We start from the raw sequence: 25,498 nt of genomic DNA, 5'->3' as shown, positions 1-25,498 counted from the left end.
GCGGTTTTGCTAACAGTTATTCATGGGCCTTGATTTCAGGACCAGGAAGAGCACCGTGTCTTCCCCTGTACTGTCCATCCGATGGCTCCCGCGAACCACAATCGGGGACCGAAGACCATCGGGGAAAGAGCATGTAGAAAACAAGGAGGCGTATGTGTACGTGTCATGGTCATTGACTCGGCAAGGGGATGAAACGAAGCTGGGGCAGACGTGGGCTGGGGTGATGGGGACGGCTCACCCAGGCTCGCCTGTCGCAGGGAGATGGCCACTCTACCTCTGCCCCGGGGGAAGGCCATATGGGGCTGCTGGGTGCCCGCAGTGGAGGACACTGGCAAGCAGGGCTGGGAGACAGAGAAGTGGCACCCACTGCATTAGCCTGACATATATGGTGGGTGGCACACACGTGAGCATGGGACGCTGTTGCTACAGCTGCATGGGTAGGTTTTGTGAAGGAGACCAACTCTCTCTCTCTCTCTCTCTCTCTCTCTCACACACACACACACGGAACTGTGAGAGTCTTTCTAAAGTAATAGGGAGTCACCAAGCCAACCCCTGAGCATGCTCTGTGGTTCTTCTCTACAAGCTTCAGGAGGCTACCTGAGCCTCACATCCAAAACAGATGATATCACCCCCACTGGCGGAGGGGCTCCCGCCCGCCATCTTGATATAGCATGATTTAGAATGCAATAAAATAATTTTTAGTCATAAAGCGGAAATAATTCAAACGGAGAGAGACAGAGATGAGAGAGACAAAGAGAGACCGGGAGGGAAGGAGGCTCTTGGAAATGGAAGGGACCCTGCTGTGAGACACCGAGGCAGATGTGGAGGTCATTTTCAGTGAGTGTCTGCCTTAGGTAGGTAAGGTGGGGCTCCCCTTTGGCGAGAAACATCATTACTACCACGGTTCACACCTACACAAACTGGGGGACGCCAGCCACAACTCTTTATCCTAAACTTTTGGACCCAGACGTGTTCTGTTATGCAGATGATTTTTCTTTACTTTTGTAAGTTAATGGAGTGTTTATATTCCCAGCAAGATTGGCAGGATGCTTTAATCAAACATTTTAACTCTGGGAAAAACCATACGAATATTCCTAACAAGTGAGAGATACGTGTCAATTCAGGTTTAGATTCTGCTTCAGACGAGTTCAGGTTGTGTCAGTCCTGTTACCAGCATGAGTCAGAAATAAACGGTCGGTTTTCAGAACAATTTTGTCTTTGGGGACTACGAAGAATCAATTGGAGATCTATAGTCCAGATTATTACATCTGATTTGCTGACCGGAAAAGCGAGACTCAGAACATTGAGCTCTCCTAACACAAGAGTGGATTTCTTTTTTCATAACTGAAAGGTAAACGTGGTCACTGCTCATCGAATGTCACCCGAGTTTATTTCCTCACTCGCCTGATGCTCAGCTCCCAGTCTGAGGCTCTCGGAGACAGAAGTAGAGAGAATCTCCAAGTACATGTTAATAATCCCTTCCTTCAAATTCCTTAAGGCCTCACCAGCCCTGTTTCCTTGTATCATCAAGAAGATTTTATCTGATGTGACAGAAAAGCAATACTTATTAGATACTTCGGAGCTAGGAGGTTTCCAATTTGCTAAATTGGAATTTACCAAATATTATTCTGACATGAGCATAAAAAGCAAGAATTAAAGAGGCGGGAAACAATAATCTGTGTAGACGGGATGGGGGGTAGGCCAGGCCTGGCCAAGCGAGAGTGAGGACATCAAATCAGCACTTGGTGATGCATTTAAAGAACCAAGATGTGAGGATATGTGGGGATCCCGGTATCTCCTCTCACATTGGTGCCTGGGAAAATAAAGACAACTAAACTGGAATTTCAAGGAACAGAAGCAGAACTCTGAAAAGAGTTATAGTAAGAGTAATAGTCTGGTGATGCTGAGAAAAGGTGTATTTTCATCGGTTTTCTCCAAATCATGAAGGTGCAGACAGTGGAATTAATGTCTGTATGTCAGGACAGAGTGTCAGTTTCCAAGTTCTAAGGCTGGCCATCACACTTGCCCCGGGGACAAACAGCAATCAGGGGCAACCAGTTGAGCACTTGGGTCCTGGGGGACAGATCACCGGGTATGAAATCACGGTGCCCCCATTTCCTTCCTGCATGGCCCTGGGCAAGTTACATATCTGGTAGGTCTCAGTGTGCCCATTTGCAGAACAGGAGGAGTATTAAGATCTATCTCATAGAGATGCTAAACGATTTAAATGATGGGGCACCTGGGTGGCTCAGTCAATTAAACATCTGACTTCAGCTCAGGTCATGATCTCATGGTTCGTGAGTTCGAGACCCACGTCGGGCTCTGTGCTGACAGCTCAGAGCCTGGATCCTGCTTTGGATTCTGTGTCTCTCCTTTTTTCTGCCCCTCCCCTGCTCACGCTCTGTCTCTCTCAAAATAAATAAATGTTAAAAATTTTTTTTAAAAAGAGAAAAAGATAAAAAATAATACTGTCGATCAGATGGATCACAGAATTGCTTCACCTTCAACCCCAAAAACTATTTTTAGGGGGAAACAGACATAACAGAGAAATTACATGGAAACGTGCCACAACTTGTATCTGCAGTTCTCCTGAAATACATTTGCGTTATTAATGGTTCTGTATATGGGTAGCCGTGGGGCCCAGCTACCTGGCAAATCAGCTGGGTGAGCTGTGCCTGCCCCCCAGGCCTCCCCACAGCTGCGTCTTCACACTGGGGCTGGCACCCTTCTGGGTGGCTGGGGATCAGCCTGGCTGTTGGAGCAGAACAGAGTGGAAGGAACCTGCTTCACGTGGCTGTTTATTTGTGCCCAGCTCCCCTGTCCTCCTTTTGGTTAAACAGCTCCCATCCTCCACCCTTTCGGAATGACTCAGGGACCAGGGAGGGCCTGAGACCTAAGCTGGGCTGCCAAGGTGGCCTCTTGGAGAGGGAAAGAGGAACTTTGGCTTCCTCTCCAGGGTTCCTAAGATGTGGAAGGTTAGGGCTGTGTGTATTATGTTCCTCCCCATGTTGGAAAACACAAGCAAAGTAAAACAGAGGGGTGTGTGTGTGTGTGTGTGTGTGTGTGTGTGTGAGAGAGAGAGAGAGAGAGAGAGAGAGAGAGAGAGAGAGAGACAGAGACAGACAGCATCTAGTTCCAGGATCTAGTTATATATGACTTCTTTCTTCTCCAATTAGTTATGTGATTCTCTGAATCCTTCCTCTTTTTCTTTTCTTCTCTTTTTCTTCTTTTTTTTATTTTTTTTAATTTTTTTTTAACATTTTATTTATTTTTGAGACACAGAGAGAGAGAGAGCATGAACAGGGGAGGGTCAGAGAAAGAGGGAGACACAGAATCCGAAATAGGCTCCAGGCTCTGAGCTGTCAGCACAGAGCCCGACGTGGGGCTCGAACCCACGGACCGCAAGATCATGACCTGAGCCGAAGTCGGATGCTCAACCGACTGAGCCACCCAGGCGCCCCTCTTCTCTTTTTCTTCTTAAATGTGTTCATGTTGGGTATCTGACACCAGCAATCAAAGAGTGCTAATGAACATAAAACTTGAAGCCACACATACCTGGGTTTGGATTCTGGCTTTTTCATTAACTAAACTTACTAGCTAAATGTCTTTGATTAAGTTATGTATCTGTGCTTCAGTCTCATTATAAAAACAATTTAGGGGCGCCTGGGTGGCTCAGTCGGTTGAGCGTCCAACTTCGGCTCAGGTCATGATCTCACGGTCCATGGGTCTGAGCCCCGTGTCGGGCTCTGTGCTGACAGCTCAGGGCCTGGAACCTGCTTCGGATTCTGTATCTCCCTCTCTCTCTGCCCCTTCCTTGCTCACGTTCTGTCTGTCTGTCTCTGTCTCTCTGTCTCTCTCTCTCAAAAATAAAAATAAAAACATTTAAAAACAATTTTTAGATAAAAAAAGTAAAAACAATTTAGAATGCTCACAACTCTCCCATAGGATCCTGAAGACTAATTAAAGAGGTAGAACATGTCCCTCATACCAGTGTGGTTTGTTGTTTTCTTTTCCCCTCTCTCTCCTCATCTGGGCGCACGTGATTCAAAAATGGAAAGAAGGAAGAAACCCCTGACCCTGAATCTTTGCTACTGGCTTTTCACAAGTGAAATTTACCTGGCCATTTACAGAGGTGACCCAACCCTTTCCATTATTTTCAATATTCTAACCTTCAGCGAGGATAATGCAATCTCTTAGGGCTTAAAATTTTAATTTTTCTACCTGAGAAAGAAGTAACCCAGAACTGCTTTTTATGACAGAGGTGACAGACTCCACAATGTCCGGACTTAGTTTTGCTTAACTAATTCTAAATAAAAACCTGTACACCAACATCGACCTCGTGCTTTCACTTTCATTTTCCTTAAAGGTGTCCCTGACGCAAAGTGGCAAAGCCAGTGGTTGCCAATTTACAGGCCACGTTGCTGTGGGCACAATACAGAGGGGATAGGGTGAGAGTCAGTAGGACTTAGACTCCAGTCTGGCTTCTGGATGACCTCTCCCTCTTCATGCCCTGGTCTCTCTGAGGCAGGAGCGGTCCTCCGCTCAGGTCCAGGTGAGGATTCAAAGAGACAGGGAAGAGAATAGTAGGACGGGGTCTGGAGGATGATGGGCGCTGCTCTCTAAGTTGTCGGTATCACAATTGTGATTATCATGTAGATAACTCATCATAGAGTCAGGTAGAGATACATTTTGATTCCTCTTATCTTGAAACTGTGTCTTGGGAGCACCTTCAAGATTTGCTTGCCTAAAACCTGTAGCCAAATGAAGAGGCATCCTCAAATAATAACTTAAGTTTACCCTTACCTATTTTTCAATTATGTGAAACTTTTTCAAGCCAAGTTAAATGTGCATGAGAAACCCTGAGCGAAAGAAATGAAGTCTCAGTGAGCATTAACTGCCACAGCGTCCTCAGCGACAGGTGCACTCCCAGGCAGCAATCACAAGTTCAAATACTGGATGAGTCAGAGTTTCCTAACACACAAGGTTAGAAACAGGTCACAAGCTCTGAGTCAAGGGCTGCTTGCTCTCAGCTTGTAATTCACAATCTGACCTTTTCTGAAAATGTTACTATGCAGTGCGGCAATAATTTACGACGCTCATCAGAATGAAGGCAGATTAGGAATAACTTCTTTGCATTTTGGAGCCCAACTGTTCTGGGATGAAACCTGTAAACGCTGTTTAAAGCACACCGAAGATAAGCAATTAACGACTGTGTCTAACTTTCATTAAAGCCCAATCCCACGAATGTGGACTATATTTATCCTGAGATGCAAGGTTAGGAATATGTACAAAGGAGTTTGAAATAGAACTTGAAAAACAAACAGCCAGGAAAAAGAAGTAAATCATAGGAAGAACCATAAATCAAAAAGAAACCTTTAGTGATGAGCCTTTTTTTTTTTTTAGCACCTGACTTTGTGGAGATGGCACCATCTAGTGGAAATTCTTGGTAAATGCAATCTTATTTTCCCTGCTTTAAATGTTAGTGACCCAGAGACTTGTTTTTCCTTGACATCATTGTTGTTGTTGTTTTAACAATCTGTACAGAAAAATCCTTATGCAAAGTGTTATAAATATTGTCTCCATGCAGTTCAGCTATAGGAACTCATGGCTGTACCATTTTTATTCCATGGTTAAGCAACAGTGCTATCTGCTTGTTTTAGGTATTGTTCCAATTTTACAAGCAGGAAAGTATTTTTAGGGGCATTTAACACTGAAATAAACCTTCATAAATTTTCATGTGAGACTCTGAAAACTTTTAATTCCAAAAACAGAGTCAAAGTTTAAAAAAAGACACTTATGTAGCTTTAATTATAAAGCATTAGCTCCAGCAATGTTTCCTTCTCTTTGGAGTTCAATTACATAAGAACATATGACGGATACCGAGTATGTCTGCAGCCCCCAGTTACTGTTCCATGTCTATTTTATGTTCCACGCAGGCAATGAGTTGTTATTAAAGAAGGAAAGAGGTACATTTGCAGGAAGCAGGCTCGCAATTCTTGGTATTATTTGCCTTAAGACTCAACATACTTCATCAACATTTCAGTTCAAGCTGCACTGTGGGATGAACATTGAGTAAGCAAAGGCATATCTGGATGGTCTATTTTTTTAAAAAATTTTTAATGTTTATTTTTGAGAGAGGAAGAGAGCTCAAGCAGGGGAGGGGGAGAAAGAGAGGGAGACACTGAATCCGAAGCAGGCTCCAGGTTCTGAGCTGTCAGCACAGAGCCCGATGTGGGGCTCGAACCCATGAACTGTGAGATCATGACCTGAGCCGAAGTCTGACACTTAACCAACTGAGCCACCCAGGTGCCCCTGGATGGTCTATTTAACAGATAGATACCTCAACATCTCTGTAAAGAAAATCAGATCAGTAGATGTGATGGTAACAACAGCACTCTTCCTAATAGTCCATTTATACATCGTGATTTTTCCCATACCTGTTGGGTGCTGATTTTAAGGGGGAAACTCAGAAGGGCCACTGGTCTGTGAAAGGTCAGAAAGCTAGCAAGTTGAGATTTACACCGCCGATTGCAAATGACCCAAACAATTTCAAAAATTATGGTCCTTGAGATACATCATTACTCCATAAAGATTAGACCCCAACCCCAATTCAAACGTCAGACAAATACGAACTCCCCGAGCCTTGCCAGCACCATAAAAGGGAGAAGACCCACGCCACAGAAACCCCAGAAACAATGTGATGCACATGATGCATTGTAACTTGCAAAACACCCTGTTTTATTATTAAAGAACATTATGTCTGTGTTATTCTCATTGTACAAACGTCCCAACTGATATTTTTATGAATCTGGAGTGGTGGTGTGTATTTTTATTGAGGAATGTTGTTTTGTTCCTATTAGATATTTATCATACATTTTAATAAAATAACCTCTTTGTTCAGGGGAATTGAATGATTCATGATTTTGCCTACTTCTTTCCTGTTGGAGCTTCTCACAAAGGAACCCCTGACTGTTTGACTTTCTAAATAGCCTGAGTGATTCCAAACTCTCTTTTGCAAAGAGGGATGAATGCCGGGGCGGGCTCCCCCATAAAGGAGACCTTGTTTTCTCTCCCCCACGCCCACACGTTCGGAAAGACGGGTCCAAACCCCAGACCCAGAAGTTAAATTGTTGCTTTGAATGGTAGAAAAGATTCCGGTCCTTTACTCTTCAGTGGCTCTAAGTCCGAAATGCCAGGCACACACGTGCAAATAGATACAGACAACCCCCTAAACCAATTATCTGCTGTCTATATTGACTTTGTACTCGTAAGCATGATTCGGAACACAGAAATCCGTAAGACTTTTCTCCCTCGCTTCTACTCCTGAACACCTGACGTGGGGTTGCCCATCCGATGCGTTTCCTCCCAAGGACAACGTCTCCCATTAGAGACACTCAACGTAGGAAAACAAAGGCTCGTTCCGGGGAACAGGTCTTTCAGTGCTTTCAGTGCTGCGGATACATAACATATTCCCTTTGGCACAAACCTCCTTATGGTTCTGGGTTTGAGTTCCTCCTTCACGAAATGAGGAGATTTGGTAAAAAACATTTTCAGTGCCCTAGGAGCTTAAAATTTCCATATTTTTTTTTTTTAAAATCACTTTTACCTAGGCTACCATGCTCCAAAAGGAGTATTTTTTTTTCTTTTTCTTCTGAATTTCTGTTGTTTGGGAACACAGTAAACCCCCAAAGTCCTTCAGTAAATAAAACACAATTCTGATAAGGCCTTAACTTTTTGATTACTTCTCTCCTGCTCTTCATGACCCATTGTGCCTGTACTCCTGGATGTAATATTTTCAAAGAAATTGAGAGTGGTTGGTAACGTCGTGGTAAGTTAGGACAGGGCCGTTCATCCCCTTCAAGTGGCCCTGTGCCCCACTCTCAGTAACGCCTCACGGCAGTGGCCACGACAGAGGCTGCCCCACTGTCCCTCCAATCCATTCCAGGAGCCCCTTAGACCCCATCACCCCGGAAAAGCCCCATCTCTCACACTTGGCATCTCGACCCTGCAGCCCCAGAGGCTTCTCTGCCTTCATGCCTCAACCAGCAAGACACGTCCTCCTCCTCAAGCATTCTTTCACTTTTCTCGCCAGGGTTCTCAAAAATTATGAAACACACGCCACTCTTCTTGAGTCCAGTAACAAACACCCAGTAACTCCAAGTCAGATGTTAGCAGGCATCTGAAATAAATCCGTATCTCTTTCGGAGTCTAGTGCCTCTGCCCTGTCCCAGATTTACTAGTGAGCTTGGTCGGTACGCCCAGCTCCCTCTGCTTCCTTCTTGCACCTGTTTTTCTCCCCTGAACGGGGATCACTCTGCCCACTGTTTTCTTCTCATCCCGATCCAAATCGGGACCAATCCGCATGGGGAGACACATCGGATCGGGCAGGTGGCAGAAATACCCTCAGCGTGAAGACATTCCTCAGCTCATATCTTTAGGAGTCCCTCACCTCCATCCTGTCCTATGACCAACACGTCTGCATTTGAACAAATGCTTTCTGCCTCCGGGGCAGAAAATGAGCTCCTCGGTTTATGTGCCGTTTGTCTTCATCCCTTATGCAATTTCATCTGTTACTAATGAACGGGTGATTGCCACATAATACTGCCCATTATTTCAAAAGACTGCCAAAGATTAGGAATGCATAACTAATGTTATATCCAAAATATAAAGGTTTATATAGACGGGTTTATATAGACGCTCACTTATTAATTCTGATCTGAAAATTAGGAAAACAGAAACACAACTTAATACATACACAAACCTCAACACTCTAAAAACAACTGTTACAATCCTTTTACAGGTGGTTGTAACCTAACAGTACCCAATTTTTCTCTTTGACCCACCCACCACTTCTCTGAAAAATCAGGAGAAAATTTAAGACTGCTTAAATGCCACCACGACTTCAGGACGGAATTACCACGTAGAAAATATGCAGTCACTTACCGGTGTGCACATAAATTATTAAGGTGAAGCCCGTATTTTTCTTCAGCAGATAACCCATCCATCAACAAGTAGAAAATGAGAAAATTGCTCTGGCCAAGAGGTTGTGAAACAAGTCTGGATTTCTCGAGCATGTATGTATAAATTCTGGCTGGTTAAGAAAAAAAAAGGGGGGGGATTCTGTTAAATGGCATTACTAGTTTCATTCCCATAGATTTACACACGCTAACGAATTGCACGAGATAATAACGCAACTGTTTTCAAATACAGACCTTTTGAAAAATAGCTGAGGCTTTATTTTCTAGAGCGGTTTGTAGGTTTCCAGGAAGATTAAGCAGAAAATACCAAGAGGTCCATCATACCTTCTCTCTCCTACCCAGCACACCGTGTCCCCTATCATTAACCTCTCGTGTTAGTGTAGTAAATTGGTTAGAATTGATGAGCCAATGTTGATGCTTAATATTAATTAAGCATATAAATGTGTGTTGGTATTCACTCTTTGTACACTCCACCAGCGTTAAGACATTCATAATACCATGTTCTACCAGCACAGTAACAAACAGAGTGGTTTCACTGCCCTTAAAAGCCCATGCTCCGGTATTTATCCCTTCCTCTCTCCCTAAGCCCTGATGCCCACTGCTCTTAGTACTGTCTCTACAGATTCACCTTGCCCAGAATGTCATATCGTTGGAATCATACAGTATGCAAACTTCTCAGGTTGTAATCACTTCAGTTTCCTTCATTCAAAGATATACATTTAAGGTTCTCTGTCTTTTCATGGCTTGAGAGCTCACTTCCTAAATCATCGGATAAGAGCCCACCCTACGAATGCACCAGCTGATTTATCCACTCACCTATTAAAGGATATCTTGGTTGCTTACGGTTTTTGCAATTACGAATAAAGCTGCAATAAACATTTGCATCCACATTATGTGTGGACATAAGTTTTCAGCTCAGTTGGGTAAATACTGAGGAGTGTGATTCCTGGATCGTATGGTAAGACTATGTTTAGCTTTGTAAAATATCACCAAACTGTCTTCCAAAGTGGCCATGCCATTTTGCATTCCCACAAGCAATTAATCAGAGTTCCTGGTGCTCCACGTCCTTGCCAGTATTTGGCATTGTCAGTGTTTTGAATTTTAGACATTCTAATGCGTTTGCAGTGGTATTTCATTTTTGTTTTAATTCACGTTTCCTACATGACCTATAATGTGGAGCATCTTTTCATTTTTGTATTTTCCAGTTGTGTATCTTCTTTCATGAGGCGTCCAGATATTCTGTCCATTTTGTAAATTGGGTTGCTTTCCTATTGCCGAGTATTAAGTGTTCATTGCATGTTTTAGTTAGCAGTCCGTTATCAGATGTGTTTTTCTTGTTTTGCAAATATTTACCTCTATCTGTGGCTCATCCTTTCATTCTCTTAATGGTGTCTTCCATAGGACAGTCATTTTTAATTTTAATGAAGTCCAGCTTATCAATTATTTATTTCACGGATTGCTGTTTTTAGTGTTATATGAAAAACTCATTGCCAAACCCAAGGTCACCTACAATTTCTCTTATGTTATTGTTTAAAAAGTTTTATACTTTTTTTTAAAGTTTATTTATTTTGAGAGAGAGAGAGAAAGAGAGCAAGTTGGGGAGGGGCAGAGAGAGAGGGAGAGAGAGAGAATCCCAAGCAGGCTCCGCACCACCAGTGCAGAGCCTGATGCGGGGGTAGAACTCAACAAACAGCAAGATCATGACCTGAGCCAAAGTCGGATGCTTAACCAACTGAGCCATTCAGGAGTTCCTATAGTTTTGTTTTTACATTTAGATTTATGATCCCTTTCAAGTCATTTTTTTTTTTGCATGAGGAAGTCCTGCTATTTTAGTATAATTTGTTGAAAGAACTGTCATTTCTCTATCAAACTTTGCTCTTTGTCAAAGATCAGTTAACTATATTTACCTGGGTCTACCTGGGCTCTCTATTGATCTACTGGTCTGTTCTCTCACCAGTACCATGCTGTCTTGGTTCCTGCCACTTTAGAGTAAGTCTTGAATTTGGGTAGCACCAATCCTCCAACTTTGTTCTTCTTTTTAAACGTTGTGTTGGCTTTTCTGGAGCTTTTATTTATTTTTTTTATATGAAATTTATTGACAAATTGGTTTCCATACAACACCCAGTGCTCATCCCAAAAGGTGCCCTCCTCAATACCCATCACCCACCCTCTCCTCCCTCCCACCCCCCATCAACCCTCAGTTTGTTCTCAGTTTTTAACAGTCTCTTATGTTTTGGCTCTCTCCCACTCTAACCTGTTTTTTTTTTTTTCCTTCCCCTCCCCCATGGGTTCCTGTTAAGTTTCTCAGGATCCACATAAGAGTGTAACTCTCCACATAAACTTGATGTCAATACCCACAAAGTAACCTGCTGGGATTTCTATTAGGATTGTACTGAATCTATAGATTATATTGGGGAAAACTGACATTTTAACAATATCGAACCTTCCTATCTGCAAACATTGAATATCTTTCCATCTATTTATATCTTCTTTGATTTTTTTCATCAGGGTTTTTATAGTTATAGATCTTGTAAATATTTTGTTAGATTTGGTAGTGGTGGAAATAATATTGTGTTTTTAATGTCAAATTCCAATTGTTCATTGCTGATATTTGGAAAGCAATTGACTTTTGTATATTAAGCATGTGTCCTACAACATTGCTATAATGGCTTACTAGTTCCAGGAAATTTTTGTTGCTGATTCTTTCCAATTTTCTACAGAGATAATCATGTCATCTGTTAACAAAGACAGTTTCATGTCTTTCTTTCCAATCTGTGTATATTTTTTCTTGTCTTATTGCATTAGCTAGGGCTTCCAGTACAATGTTGAAAGCAAGTGATGAGAGGAGACATTCTTATTTTGTTCTTGACCCAACACAGAACTTTCATGCACAAATGCAATCTGAAACAAGACATGTCCCTGGGTATAACAAAGGCACCAAAGTAAGTTTCAGAACTTTCTTCATTAATGTTTTACAATTTGAAAGCACAAGTCATATTGCTATGGTATATATAAACAGATACTGATTATAAAGAGCTCTGCTATAGACCCTAGCAAGTATTACTATCAACCAGATCAGAAGTATATACAGCTACACTATACAAAGACCAGATATATAGACAATAGTGTCTCACTGCTGAAAATCATGGAAGAAACCCACTGTAGCAAAGGCAAATATAACTTGAATTTATGCAGGTACAATTTGATATACAGAAAGTATACTGGGCAAGTTTCAACGTCTATATCAAAATTATAAAAAGGAGCCAAACAATGGTTTATAGCTTAGTGGTAAGATAATGAAACAGATGCTTCAATAATAAAGTTTACTTCCCAGTTAAGGAGGAAGACAGGTTATGTGTCTATAAAAGCACATGCCCAGTTTGAAGAGGGTCTAGCCATCTGCCTAGTTCATTGTCACCTCACATGTCCAGTAGCAAAATACCTAATATTCATTATTTGGAGCTTCTGCTGCTAAAGATTACAAAAATACAAACAAAAACAACCCACATCACAAAAACATGTTGTTGGACAATGGTGGGAGAACACAGCATGGAGATCACAATCCCGATTTTGCTTCCAGACAGGACTGGCAATACAGAAGCTACTGTCAATCAACATTTATTGCTGGGGCGCCTGGGTGGCTCAGTCAGTTAAGTGTCCGACTTCAGCTCAGGTCATGATCTCGCGGTTCGCGAGTTTGAGCCCCATATCAAGCTCTTGCCGACAGCTCGGAGCCTGGAACCTGCTTTGGATTCTGTGTCTCCCTCTCTCTCTGGCCCTCCCCTGCTCATGCTCGCGCTCTCTCTCTCTCTCTCTCAAAAATAAAATTAAAAGATAAACATTAAAAAAATTAAAAAGACATTTATGGCTATATGTTTGGCAGGCTGAAACTTGTAGTTTTTCTGAACTATTCTTTTTATTGGAATTTAGGTTTATTCTTATAATTATGAATGGTCAGTAAACAATGAAGCATTTCAATTTCAAATGCACCCATGAATTATTGTAGTTTTCCACTTTGAAGTAAAGATTCACGGTCAATAATTGTTTTGGATCAAAAGGTGACAGTTGTTAGGGAGTCAAATGGACATAGTTATTTCCTACGTTTGAACTAGAAACATCATCTTGTATAATGAGTCTGCGTATAATTATTCTAGAGTCCAGCCTCTAAAAGTAAAAAAAAAAAAAAATGTGAGGTCTCCTGATTTTGGTTTTATATAGCAAATCTACTTGAACCAATGGAAAGACTATTACGTGCTTTCCCTCTGGTAAAGTTCAGTTAAGTGGCCCATTCAGCCTGTCATAATGGTTATAAATGCAAAAAGAAAAAAAAAACCCTCAAAATCAGTACTTCTTATTAAGAAAAGTTGTCTTATTAGAAACCTTTTAGAAAAGTTGTCCTAAGTGCATAAAGGCTCTTTCAAAATATCCCTTTAATTAGTTGCCGAAAGGTGATGCTAAAATTAGAACAGGGAAGTGTTGTTTCTTTTCCATTTCTCTTGGAGTATTAAATCAGGTGATAATTTCAAGAAGAGATCTTAATTACTACACTTTATTTCCTCTCTTTCTTCCCTCTCTTAAATGATTTGCTAAGAACATTTTCCACTTAACATTAGCAATATTAACTCTGCTCAAGAGGATATTTTTAAAAATCTGTGCATGTAAGGAATAAGCTTCTATAGTTGTTCCTTTCCATTATTTTTTAGTCATCAACTACAGGAATATCAGAGGCCACGGAGTCCTGGCCATCACGCTTCTGCTTCTGTATTCAGAGAAAAGGGTGACCCTACGCCCATTTGTCCCAGCCAACATCCAAGCTTCATTTAGAGGAGCATTCAAAACTAATCAAATTCCACCTCACAGAGTGATTTCAATACCTTTAATCTAAATTCAAAAACAGCGTAATTAGCAATCATCCCAGTTAGCTCATCTCCCGCAGAGAATAAAATTGCTGTGGGTTAGCAGGACTCTGATCGGTAGGATTTTGAGAAAAAAGTATCTTTTTTTTTCAATTTTTTTTCAACGTTTATTTATTTTGGGGACAGAGAGAGACAGAGCATGAACGGGGGAGGGGCAGAGAGAGAGGGAGACACAGAATCGGAAACAGGCTCCAGGCTCTGAGCCATCAGCCCAGAGCCCGACGCGGGGCTCGAACTCACGGACCGCGAGATCGTGACCTGGCTGAAGTCGGGCGCTTAACCGACTGCGCCACCCAGGCACCCCGAGAAAAAAGTATCTTAAAAGAGGCCCTTAGTTAGAAGAAAACACAAAACAACCAAAAATTCTAATTTCTCTGAGACTCTCATATTCTTCCAAATGGAGAAAATGTCAGCCTTTTGTTGTGTCTGAAGTGACACTAAAATAATGGAAGGAAAACGATAGGTGTGGAGTTAACGGGGTTTGGCTCATTCATATGAATGTCCACACACAGAAAGAGACTTCCTGCTAATTGGTTTTTTGACTTCTCAAGACCTGTATGTTTTAAAAGATATTTTATTTCAGGAACATTCCTGACTAAAATACACCTGTGATCCTCTGTCTTACCAGAAATCTATATATGAATATGTTTCTCAGAAAGTTCCGGCACAAATGTAGATGTTTGTTGATTATATATGACATAGTACTCAGTAAAATAGTTTATAGAGCTATGCCAACTTCTGTTCAATTATAAAAGAAAATGGAGGAAATAAATAACCTCTCCTTCAAAAAAGACAAATGCCTGCCCTCGATGCCCTTCCCACTGACTTCCAGAAACTTCCAGCACTCACTGTCACCATGCCCCGCCCTTCTAGTTATAAATCATGACCAGTTAGGATCTCTTCCCAGAGGCATATCATGTCTTCATGGCCATCATGTCTCCAGTTAAAGGTCACCAAAAGCACACTCTTGCTTAATTAAAATATCCAAATATTCTCTCTTTCCTGAGAAACGCTTATGCATTTCTTTTGACTTCATTATTCAAGGTTAATACAAGGGGTGGTATAAGGAAAGGTGCCTCAACTAGGAGCCCAAGTGTGGCTCCTGGTCCTGACTCTGGCCTTGTGAATTTTCACGTTTCTCTTTACCCCATACGGATGTGGGGACGAGGAGGTATAACGGTCCCGGGCTTCCTGTGGCCTCCAAGAGGAAGGGACTGCTATTCCATGTACCTGTGGTGTACCAGGCTCTGTGCTGGGGCTTTTCAGACGGTGCCTCATTTAAATTCTCTTGGAGGCCTTGTCACGTTGAAACCCAAGGGGCTGATCACCACTAAAAGATGCTGCTCCTCAACGGAGCTAAGATCACTTAAAGCACTCTGAAACTTCTAAAAGAATGTCCAGTTGACAGGACAAGCCTAAGGCTCAGTTATGATGCTAATAACGAAGATGGAGACGGTCTTCTGGTTCGTTTTCCAAAGGACACAAGCAAAAGCCCTAACAGACTGTCCATCTCATTGATTTCAACTGTAAGTTTAAAAGTTTCCCAAGCAGATACTATGGCCCTGGAATATATATTGGGAGACATTTCTGATTGTTAGAAAATTTCAGTTTCCATTTTTTTAACCTTTATTTATTATGAGAGAGAGAGAGGGAGAGAGAGAGTGCACACAGGGATGGGGTAGGGACAGAGAGACAGAGAGAGACAGAGCCCCAAGCAAGTGCCGTGCTCTCAGCACAGAGCCCGACTCGGGGCTCGATCCCTCAAACCGTGAGATCATGACCTGAGCCGAAACCAAGAGGCAGACGCTTAACCCACTGAGCCCCCCAGGAGTCCCGATTTCGGTTTCCACTTACGTGGATGTGGGTGTCTTCAGGATGCAGGCAGGACAGGAGCCAAATGCCCTTTATGCCCCACATGTGGACTCTGCATCCCCCCCCCCCATCCCCCGCAGACTCTTCCCCAATCCCTACAGGATGGAGTGGGCACTAAGAAGGAGAACGTGGTTCCATTCTTACCAGACACAAACTGTCCTTATGAAGAAAAACAATCTCTAATTAAAAAAGAGCCAGAGTTAAGTGTCGGTAACTTCTGCTATCGATTTACGTTCTCAATAATACGCGTTCTCTGTGGTCATGAATGAGTTCATGCGGCCTTCACACCACGTCCTCCCTGAAAGGAGGAACACAGCTGCCGCTTCGTTTTATTGGCTCTTTACATCCATTCCTTAGATTCATCAACCCAACAAAAGTCAGGGACTGCCCACTCGGCCCGACAGACCAGAGCAGTGCCACCAACAGGCTCATATCCCAACAGGAGACACAGACAGCAACGAACCAGACAGACCAGGAAAAGGACGCTTCCAGATATCGACAGGTGCTATGAAAGAAATGAGGAAAGACCCAGATCCACAGTGAACAGAGCTGGGATCCAGCGGACACATCAGAAAGAGAGTTTGGGGAAGAAGAAGAGACCCGAAAGGACACCAGTGCAGTAAGAATTGCCTGCACTTTCCAGGAGAGGGAAGCGTCCCCATCCCCTAGGCAGCAAAGAGGAGAAACTAAGCCGGGGCCTCACCACCAAGGAACTTAAATAGTCCAGTGAGGCTGGAGGATGTGAATGGGGTGGGAGGACCCGGGCACAGGGGGCCCCGTGGGCTGTCCTCTGAGAGCCCAGAGTCCAGTCCTGGACTTGACGTTTGATGAGACCAGCGAGGGGCTATGCAGATTCAGAGGGAAATGGCTGAGGCCTCCTCTCAGCCTGACGGTAATGGCTGATTTCAATTTCCACTGAGCCATAAAGTGGGCTATCTTCTTAATTCACATTTATGCATTTAAATGAGGCAGTGACTTAGACAAAAAGAAAAACGAGGCTGAAAACCACAAAGCGGGCTGGCTTTGTGTCTTTAGGAGGGACGGGTGTTCTAAACAAGGTTAAATTGAGAAAACATGGGGACAAAGAACCTCGGTGGGGGCACCCAGGCAGTAGAAGCCAGAGTGGAAAGGCTCTCTGCTCACTGACAAGCAGGAAGTTACCACTGCGGAGCCACCAAAGGCCACCAGGATGGGAGACCATCTGGGCAACAGCTCCGGGCCCGGAGAGATGGCCGGGAATACCAAGGTGGGTGTCAGAAGTGGGGCGACGCAGGAACGAGCCAGCATATCTCACTTCTATGACAGTGACTCACCTGCGCGCACAGACCGGGGTGTCCTGGGAGAGCCTGAATATATCGCAACACGCAGTCATATTGGTTTGTGCTGGGTTACAAATGACCAAATGACAGGATAGGTGAAGCGGGTTGAAACTATTGGCAAAATGGGAAGAGGCAGACTTTATGGGGAGCTACAGCACATCAAAGAGAAATCAGACCATGTGTTGCAAAGAAAACGTTCATTTATACGAAGCATGCAGAAGAAAGCACTAGAGATAGGTAAAAGCTTATTTCAAAAGAAATCACAACAGAAAAATAATTTGCCTGAATTTCAATGTAATAAGGCTTAAACATTTTAACGTTTATTTATTTTTGAGACAGAGAGAGACAGAGCATGAACGGGGGAGGGCCACAGAGAGAGGGAGACACAGAATCTGAAACAGGCTCCAGGCTCTGAGCTGTCAGCACAGAGCCCGGCGCGGGGCTCGAACCCACAGACCGCGAGATCATGACCTGAGCTGAAGTCGGACGCTTAACCGACCGAGCCACCCAGGCGCCCCAAGGCTTAAACATTTTAAAAAAGAGAAAAAACAGACGAAATCACTACAGAAAAATAATTTGCCTGAATTTCAATGTAATAAGGCTTAAAAATTAAAAAAAAGAGAAAAAGCAGATCTCAGGAGTCTCCAAAGTTTCCAAGTTTAAGCTCATACTCCTCTTATTAGACAGCCTGATACTTTGCAAACCACAACTTGTTTTGTTATCCTGATGAGTGTGCAATTCCACAAGGAAGCCGTTAGGAAATGCACCAGAATCCCGTGTTTCCTGGGATGTGTGAACTTCCAAAAGCCTTCCCGTCAGCGTTTACCCACCAGCATCCTCCTCAATCGTGAATGTCCCAGAGGAAGAGACCACCTCATCACCCAAGGAAGCATCTGGTGGGTAGACAGGTTTGCCTGGGACAGGTGGACCGTTTCGGCTTTGCATGTCTAGTTGCTGAAGGAGGTCTGAGCCTGCGAGCTGGACTCCAATGCGTCACCTGTAGCAGGGACCGGGCGCACAGCCCACTGACTGAGCTGAGCGCAGGGGTGTGGTGGCGCTCACCCAGCTCCCCACCGCAGTCTCAGCTCTGCCTGCCCTTTCCACAGTGACCAGCAGTGACCGCAAACCGTTTGTAGCCTCCGTTGGAACCTTAGAAACGTTAACTTCACAAGGAGATTCTCTCTAATTAAGTGAAACAAAGCTGGGGACACCTAGGGGGAGCTCAGTGTGTTAAGTGTCTGATTCTTGGTTCCAACTCAGCTCATGATCTCACGGTTCGTGGGTTCGAGCCCTGAGTCGGGCTCTGGGCTGTCAGCCCAGAGCCTGCTTGGGATTCTCTCCCTCTCTCTCTCCCTCTCTCTCTCTCTCTCTCTGTCTCTGCCCCCCCCCCCCGCTCGCTTGCTCTCTCTCTCAAAAAATAAATAAACATTTTTCTAAAAAGTGAAACAATGCTGAAAGGAACACAGGAGAGAATGGTCTGGTGTCTAATTTTATAGTTGGGGAAAGAGGGTAAGGACACTCGCCCCATGTGCACACACAGATCCAGCCTGGAGCCCCCTGCACCGTGCCAAGCGGCCCCACTGAAGAATGCTGCATGCTTTGTGACCTGTACTTCCAAAGACGGCAGAGGTCTGTATCACATTTTTTTTAATGTTTGTTTACTTATTTTGAGAGACACAGAGGTAGGGGGGATCAGGGAGAGAGAGAGAGAGAGAGAGAGAGAGAGAGAGAGAGAGAATCCCAAGGAGGCTCCAAGGGCAGCTCAGAGCCCAACGTGGGGCTCAATCCCACGAACCGTGAGATCATGACATGAGCCGAAATCAAGAGTCAGATGGTCAACCAACTGACCCACCGAGGCACCCAGGTATCGTGTAATTTTGAAGATTTATAAACCAGAAAATGATCTACTGGGGAAAAGATTGAAAGGATACCTTATCATATGTCAAAAGATGGCACATACTTTAAAATGAATGGCAACTTTAAAAGTTGCCCTAAAAACTCTTTAAAAGACCCTAAAAAAAGACCAGCTATGATCTTGATCATGAGAGAAAAGCTGGGAATATGGCATCAATATATTCTCCGTCATTATTTTCATTGGTGCCTTTGAACCTCACACCCGGAAAACCTCTCTGCACTCTTGAATGAAAAATATAAATCATTAGGGATTCAGCAACTACCTCAGGTCCCAAGTGAAAGGTACTGGATGAGTGAAAACAAACCATCACGGACAAAGTTTTCCCAATATTTGTACGTTACATCCTTACCTATGGGACGACGGTAAGAGGTTTTACACATCACTTCGTCCCGAGCATGCTGATGCATATACCAGGGAACCCAGAATAATTGTATTGTTAAATAAGTAATCAGACGGGAGAAAATATTGGGCTGAAAGCCAGACCACAATGCTATTTATTAATTAAATCTTCTTCAAAACAAGGAACATTCCCTACTTTTCTATAGCTGGTGTTTCAAAAAACTAAGCATCATACTTTCTGTTATATATATATATATATATATATATATATATATATATATATACACACACATGTTATATATATATATATATATATATATATATATATATATATATACACACACACACACATACCCTGATTAGGGAGCTGGCATTAAACTACAAAAGCATGGGACGACTGGGTGGCTCAGTCAGGCTCAGGTCATGTTCTCACAGTTCATGGGTTCGAGCCCCACACTGGGCTCTGTGCTGACGGCTCACAGCCTGGAGCCTGCTTTGGATTCTGTCTCTGTCTCTCTCTTCCCCTCTCCTGCTCACGCTCTCTCACTCTCAAAAATAAACATTAAACAATTTTTAAAAATTAAACTAGAAGCAATAGATCAATGAAGGAAACATGCAACGTCCACTCCACCTTAAAATTTGTAAGATAATGCTCCCTGTCCAATAAAACCCTCACCATTCTTTTAGAAATGTTGATAATTTAAGGGAACCCAGACTACCATAAAGTTCAAAATCAACCTGTAACCTACATTTATTTGACCTAGTTTGAGGTGCAATAACCTTACTCAAATTTGATTTACTATTTTAGTAAACACTTAAAATTCAGAAGGCTTTTCCAGGGAACCCATTTGAATAATTCAGCTCTCTTTAAAATTTGTGTAGTTTCAATTAATATGTCTTTTATTTTTCTTTCAGAAAAGGAGTCTGGATAACAGATGTAATTGTTCAAAGGTATCACACTGGCTAGTAGCTTCTTCAAGTGCTTGGTGCCTCCTGTTTGGAGGTAACAATGAGGTTCCTTTTTTTTTTTTAAGTTTATTTATTTATCTTGAGAGAGACAGTGTGTGAGCAGGAGAGGGGCAGACAGAGAAGGAGAGAAAGACAGAATCCCAAGCAAACTCTGCACTGTCAGCACAGACCCTGATTCGAGGCTTGATCTCACAGACCATGAGATCGTGACCTGAGCCAGAATCAAGAGTCGGGAGCTTAACCGACTAAGCCACCCAGGCGCTCCCACCATGAGGTTCGTAACCTAAAAATCAGTTTAAGATGTAAAGACAACATAACAGACCCCCTCTAAGGGGGTCTGGATTGTGCCCCACAGACGATACGCCTATGTCCTAACCCCAGGACTCGGGGACGTGACCTTGCCTGAAAGCGGGGCACCTGTCGATAGTCTTCAAGTTCAGGTGAGGTCCTGCTGGAGGGCACGGTGCTTCCAGACTGGCACGGCCCCCACTGTCTTGCACATCCTGCTTCATTCAGGTACACGTTCTGCTGGTCTCCGTGGTCTACACTTTCTAGTTTACAAATAAGCCTTAGAGAATCTCCGTGACTCGATCAAGGTCATAGGGGCAGTGCTAAGGTTGGACCTAAGACCCAGGACTTCTGGAGTCTGAGCTCAGTGTGGAAACATCAGCTGCATGGGCTCTTTGGAGTCCGCGGCCCCTTTACAGTTCTTACTACTTCTTACCCGCCCCCCCCCCATAGAGTTAGTTAGAGTTAGAGTTACTCCCCTAGAATCAGCCAGCCCTTCATCCATTTATTCTCTTGGCATTTATTGAACATTAACTCCAGCAGACACTGTGCTGGACCCTGGAGATATAGCAGGGAACGCAGATTTACACTCTGGTGGGGAAGAGAGGCAGACAGACAGGTCTTAGCTCCTCGACTATCCTGCAAGCCTTCAGCGGCAGGACCCAGTCGAATTTACTTCTGAACTAACAACACAGCAGTATGGACACCTACATGTCCAACAAAACATCAAATAGATTTTTTTAGAAAAGATGAAATCGTACTGGAGTAGCACAGGTCCCGCTTCATTAAGACTGGTATTTATCAGGGGAAGAGGAGAGAGGCGGGGCCAGAGCGCCTGTGACCAGCCAGGCAGAGACCGGAGTGTGGGAGCCAGGAGCCAGCAAACACCAAGATCTGGCAGGAACCGTCAGCGGCTGGCCAAGGCGAGAAAGGACTGACTCCTAGCGACATCCGAGAGAGTACCATCCCGCGGATCCCAGACGTCCGTTCGAAGTCACCGAGCCTGTCATGTTTTGTTAGAATGGGTCCTGCATGGCCACACACTCTACAGAACCCCTTCCATGCTGACAGGCACCAGGAGACGACACACACTATGAAGTCACTCCTCGGGGTGTCAGAACCCTGCTCATCAGTTAGCAGGTGCTTCGTGGGCAGGCTCTAGAACGTGCAGAATCAGGCAGTGTCTCTAGAACAACGTCGCCCAGGTCCCCTCGAGACTGACTGTTGGGAGCTCTGGAGGGGTCTGCGCCTTCCCCTCCTGGAGCACCCCCAGCATGGGGCGAGAAGGTGGGGTGCATCACGAGGAAGGCGGGTGGGAGGGCCTCGTGATCAGGAAATGTACTTCCTCTCTGTCACATCCACCAACTCTGCGGAGCTCGCATACAGACCTTTGTTTTCCAGACCCTCTCCACATGGTAGCAAATATCTGAAGGCACTTGGCCACGCTTCCCGAGACTTCTCCTTTTCAGTCTTGCATTTCTTCACGTGCGCCCCAAAGGGCTTGAACTTTCTGTCTCCCGAGGCACATCCTCTGCACACATGGCTCACCGTTCCCCTTCCACATAGGGAACAAGGAGCTGAGCTCCCATCTGCCCGCTCCGAGCCTCCCTGCTCCTTGTCATGCAGTCTCAGCCGGCACTGGCCCTGTTTGCCTAGCAGTATGTGTTGTGTTCTTAAAATCAATCAAAAAGGAACACAGAACCAGCAGAACAATCATTCTGCCAGATTTTTAAAGGAACAGAGCAGGAAGCTACCAGACTAACAAGCTGGGGCGACAGGGAGCAAACCAAGGATGCTAATGAGAAGCGGATGAGTGGGAAAACAAAACGGGGGTGCAGAGAGGCGGGGGTGCACCTCCTTCCACGGAGGTCCGGCCTGCAGCTTTCCCAGGGGGGACCACACCCGGGCACCATTCTGCCGAAGGCACCCCACATCTGCACGCACAGTCCTGCACCATGCAGTGGACTTTTGGGTCGGGGAGGGCCCTGTTTCCCCCTGTGAATCGCACTCCGGCCACATCACTGCTGCCTCCAAGAAGCCCTGAGAGTGGTACCGTGGATGTGACGATGCTGGAGCGTCCTGGGACCCCGCTAACAGGCGGCCGGTTAGTGCACTGCAGCAGTCCTGCTTCCCCTGCACATGCGCATATATATAGAATGATTTTCTAAACTAACACTCCTGAAGGGGACATATTAGATTCCAGCCAGGAAAAAAAAAAAAGTCAACAAAATTAGTAATGGGCAACACCTGCAAAAGCCCCTTAGTGCCTCTCCGCTTTGGTAAGGGGAATGCCGAATCCAGAAAACACAAGGTCATGGGAGTGATGTCCAGACAAGTGGTTTCTCCTCCAAGCCCCATGTGCATAAAAGCATGGCCAGCCCGATTCAGGCTGGAAGAAATGCCTCTCAAACTTGGGTGTTCATACGCACCACTGGGAATCTTGTTAAATACAGAGCCCCAGTCGGTAGGCCTGTGTTTACGACGAGCTCCCAAGTACCCTGGAGTCACACACGGAGTGGACAGGGGCCGCCCGCAGCACCGGGGACTTCCTCCACCCCCAGCTCCAACCGCTGGGCCCCGAAAGCTCAGGGTTTACGCTCAGAATTGAAGAGGTCAGGCCGGGGGGCGGGGGGACACTCTCACTGCGGTGGGATAAAACCAAGACCTAAAAACCAGACTTTGAGGCTCAAGATATTTCTTGGCTGAGGTCTTCCTCAAATGGTGGACCTTCAACTATAGCTCTTTGTCACAGATTTTTCAAGACACTACATTCCTATTGCAGAACTGAAGCTGCTAACTTCAACATCTAAAGTTATCTTTTGTTACGTCTTTTATACATTTTTTTCTTACCAAATTTCATTTACTAATAATGGATTTTGGCACTTACTGCAAAATGCAGCCTTTTTCTTTCTTTTTAAAAAATGTTTATTTTTGAGAGAGAGAGAGAGAGAGACCAGAAGTGGGGGAGGGGCAGAGAGAGAGGGAGACACAGAAGCCGAAGCAGGCTCCAGGCTCCGAGCTGTCAGCACAGAGCCCGACGCGGGGCTCAAACCCAGGAACAGCGAGATCATGACCTGAGCTGAAGTCGGAGGCTTACCGGACTGAGACCCCCAGGCGCCCGAGCTTTTTGTTTCGAAGTCATGGTCCAAACCAACTTTTGTTTCTTGAAGCATACTTGAAAACACCAAATAGGACTGATCTCTTTCTAAAATGATTACACTTAGCAATTAATTGGTTGCTAACGGCTATTATTAATGTTTTTACAATACTTGATTCTTCCAAGTGCATGGGCTCCCCACCTACAATTCTCTTAATTTGCCTGGATAATCTGTTTTCATTAGAAAACTGTAACATCTCAGGTGAATTCTAAATTAGTTTAATTTTAAATAAGGGCTTTTCATCAAGTACACATTAAATATTGAAGCCAAAAAATAAATAGTGTTCTTTGGCTTTAGTTGGGTGCTTATTTTGATGTTTTGATTTAATCCACTCATTTTAAAAATATACATTCACTTTTATTTAAAATAGACTTCAGTGTCTGTTTTATGAAGGAATTATTTACTCCAGTCATAATTTATTGTAATTGGGTGTGTGAGTCATTTCTGTGTTCAACGATTATGATCCATTTCAGCTGTTTTTCATTGGGTTCCCGATTAGATAGTTTACACAAGAATCATCTTGAAAAAGTTCCCCTCACATTTCTGATATCCCTCAATTCACAAGAAGTTTTGAACTCATAACCTGACATCTCAGGTGTGCAGATAGCCACACACACGCACGCACACACATGTGCACGCACACGCACACTGTTGTCACCATGCCTGGAGTTTCTCTGCCCCCTGCTGGCAGCTCCTGAGATCTGCCTTTGTTAATGTTCTACTTACCTCCTGTTAGGTGTTTTCTCCTCTCGCAGAATTGTAGTTCAAAATACTTTATGAAACAACTGGACAGATCATTCAGAGTTGTCCTGGCATGCCCAAAGGCTTCCAAGATGCATATGACCTGCAGAAAAATGGAAACATTTACTGAGCAACTCGTTTTTAAAAATAAAACAGGAATAGTAGCAAAGATCCAGGAATAGTCTATCATCCAGGAGGTTCTGTTGTTGGTATGATACTGTGTTGAATTTTTAAAGTCACTCTTTCTTCAACTGCAAACTACTGCCTCCTTCTGTCTCAGAATGTAGCTAATGTTAAGAAGGTAATGATACACAGAGGGTTTCATTTGGCTTTGCTATCTCTTCACACAAACATAATCAACTCAACACATGTTATTTGAGCTTTGAGACTTAATAAAACAGTAGAAATGCTTTTGTGGTTTTTGAGGGAAGGAATTGGATTTAATATTGGTTCTTTTAAAACCAACAAACTAGGGGTGCCTGGCTGGCTCAGTTGTTTATGTGTCTGACTTCAGCTCAGGTCATGATCTCACAGTTCATGAGTTCAAGCCCCATGTCGGCTCTGTGCTGACAGCTCAGAGCCTGGAGCCTGCTCGGGATTCTGTGTCTCCCTCTCTCTGCCCCTCCCCTTCTCTCTCTCTCTCTCTCCCAAAAATGAATAAACTTAAAAAAATTTTTGATGCTGTTAACAAAGATCTTCAGATCAACCCTAACATCTGAAATTCTTAACATGTTTCCTTAAACCTTGGCTATAGGAAAATAAAACACCATTTCTGGGGCGCCTGGGTGGCGCAGTCGGTTAAGCGTCCGACTTCAGCCAGGTCACGATCTCGCAGTCCGTGAGTTCGAGCCCCGCGTCAGGCTCTGGGCTGATGGGTCAGAGCCTGGAGCCTGTTTCCGATTCTGTGTCTCCCTCTCTCTCTGCCCTTCCCCCGTTCATGCTCTGTCTCTCTCTGTCCCAAAAATAAAAAAATAAATAAATAAAATAAAACACCATTTCTTCT

At 44.0% G+C, this 25,498-nt stretch overlaps 1 protein-coding gene across 3 annotated transcripts in view; it reads right to left on the bottom strand.

Moving 5' to 3' along the window:
* Nucleotides 1-25,498, bottom strand: part of MYO16 (myosin XVI) — a 615,221-nt gene that overhangs the window by 255,792 nt on the left and 333,931 nt on the right. For all 3 annotated transcript variants that reach the window (XM_023253136.2, XM_045055816.1, XM_045055813.1), the window contains exons 15-16: nucleotides 24,481-24,598; nucleotides 8,944-9,091 (exon numbers count right to left, since the gene is read on the bottom strand). In XM_023253136.2, the coding sequence (XP_023108904.2) occupies nucleotides 8,944-9,091; nucleotides 24,481-24,598 (266 nt within the window). The remainder of the gene's footprint in view (nucleotides 1-8,943; nucleotides 9,092-24,480; nucleotides 24,599-25,498) is intronic.

This window comes from Felis catus, chromosome A1, assembly GCF_018350175.1.
Source record: "Felis catus isolate Fca126 chromosome A1, F.catus_Fca126_mat1.0, whole genome shotgun sequence".
In the NCBI taxonomy this organism is placed as follows: domain Eukaryota; kingdom Metazoa; phylum Chordata; class Mammalia; order Carnivora; family Felidae; genus Felis; species Felis catus.
Note: the sequence above shows the minus strand (reverse complement) of the source record. Positions and strands in the feature narration are given on the sequence as shown.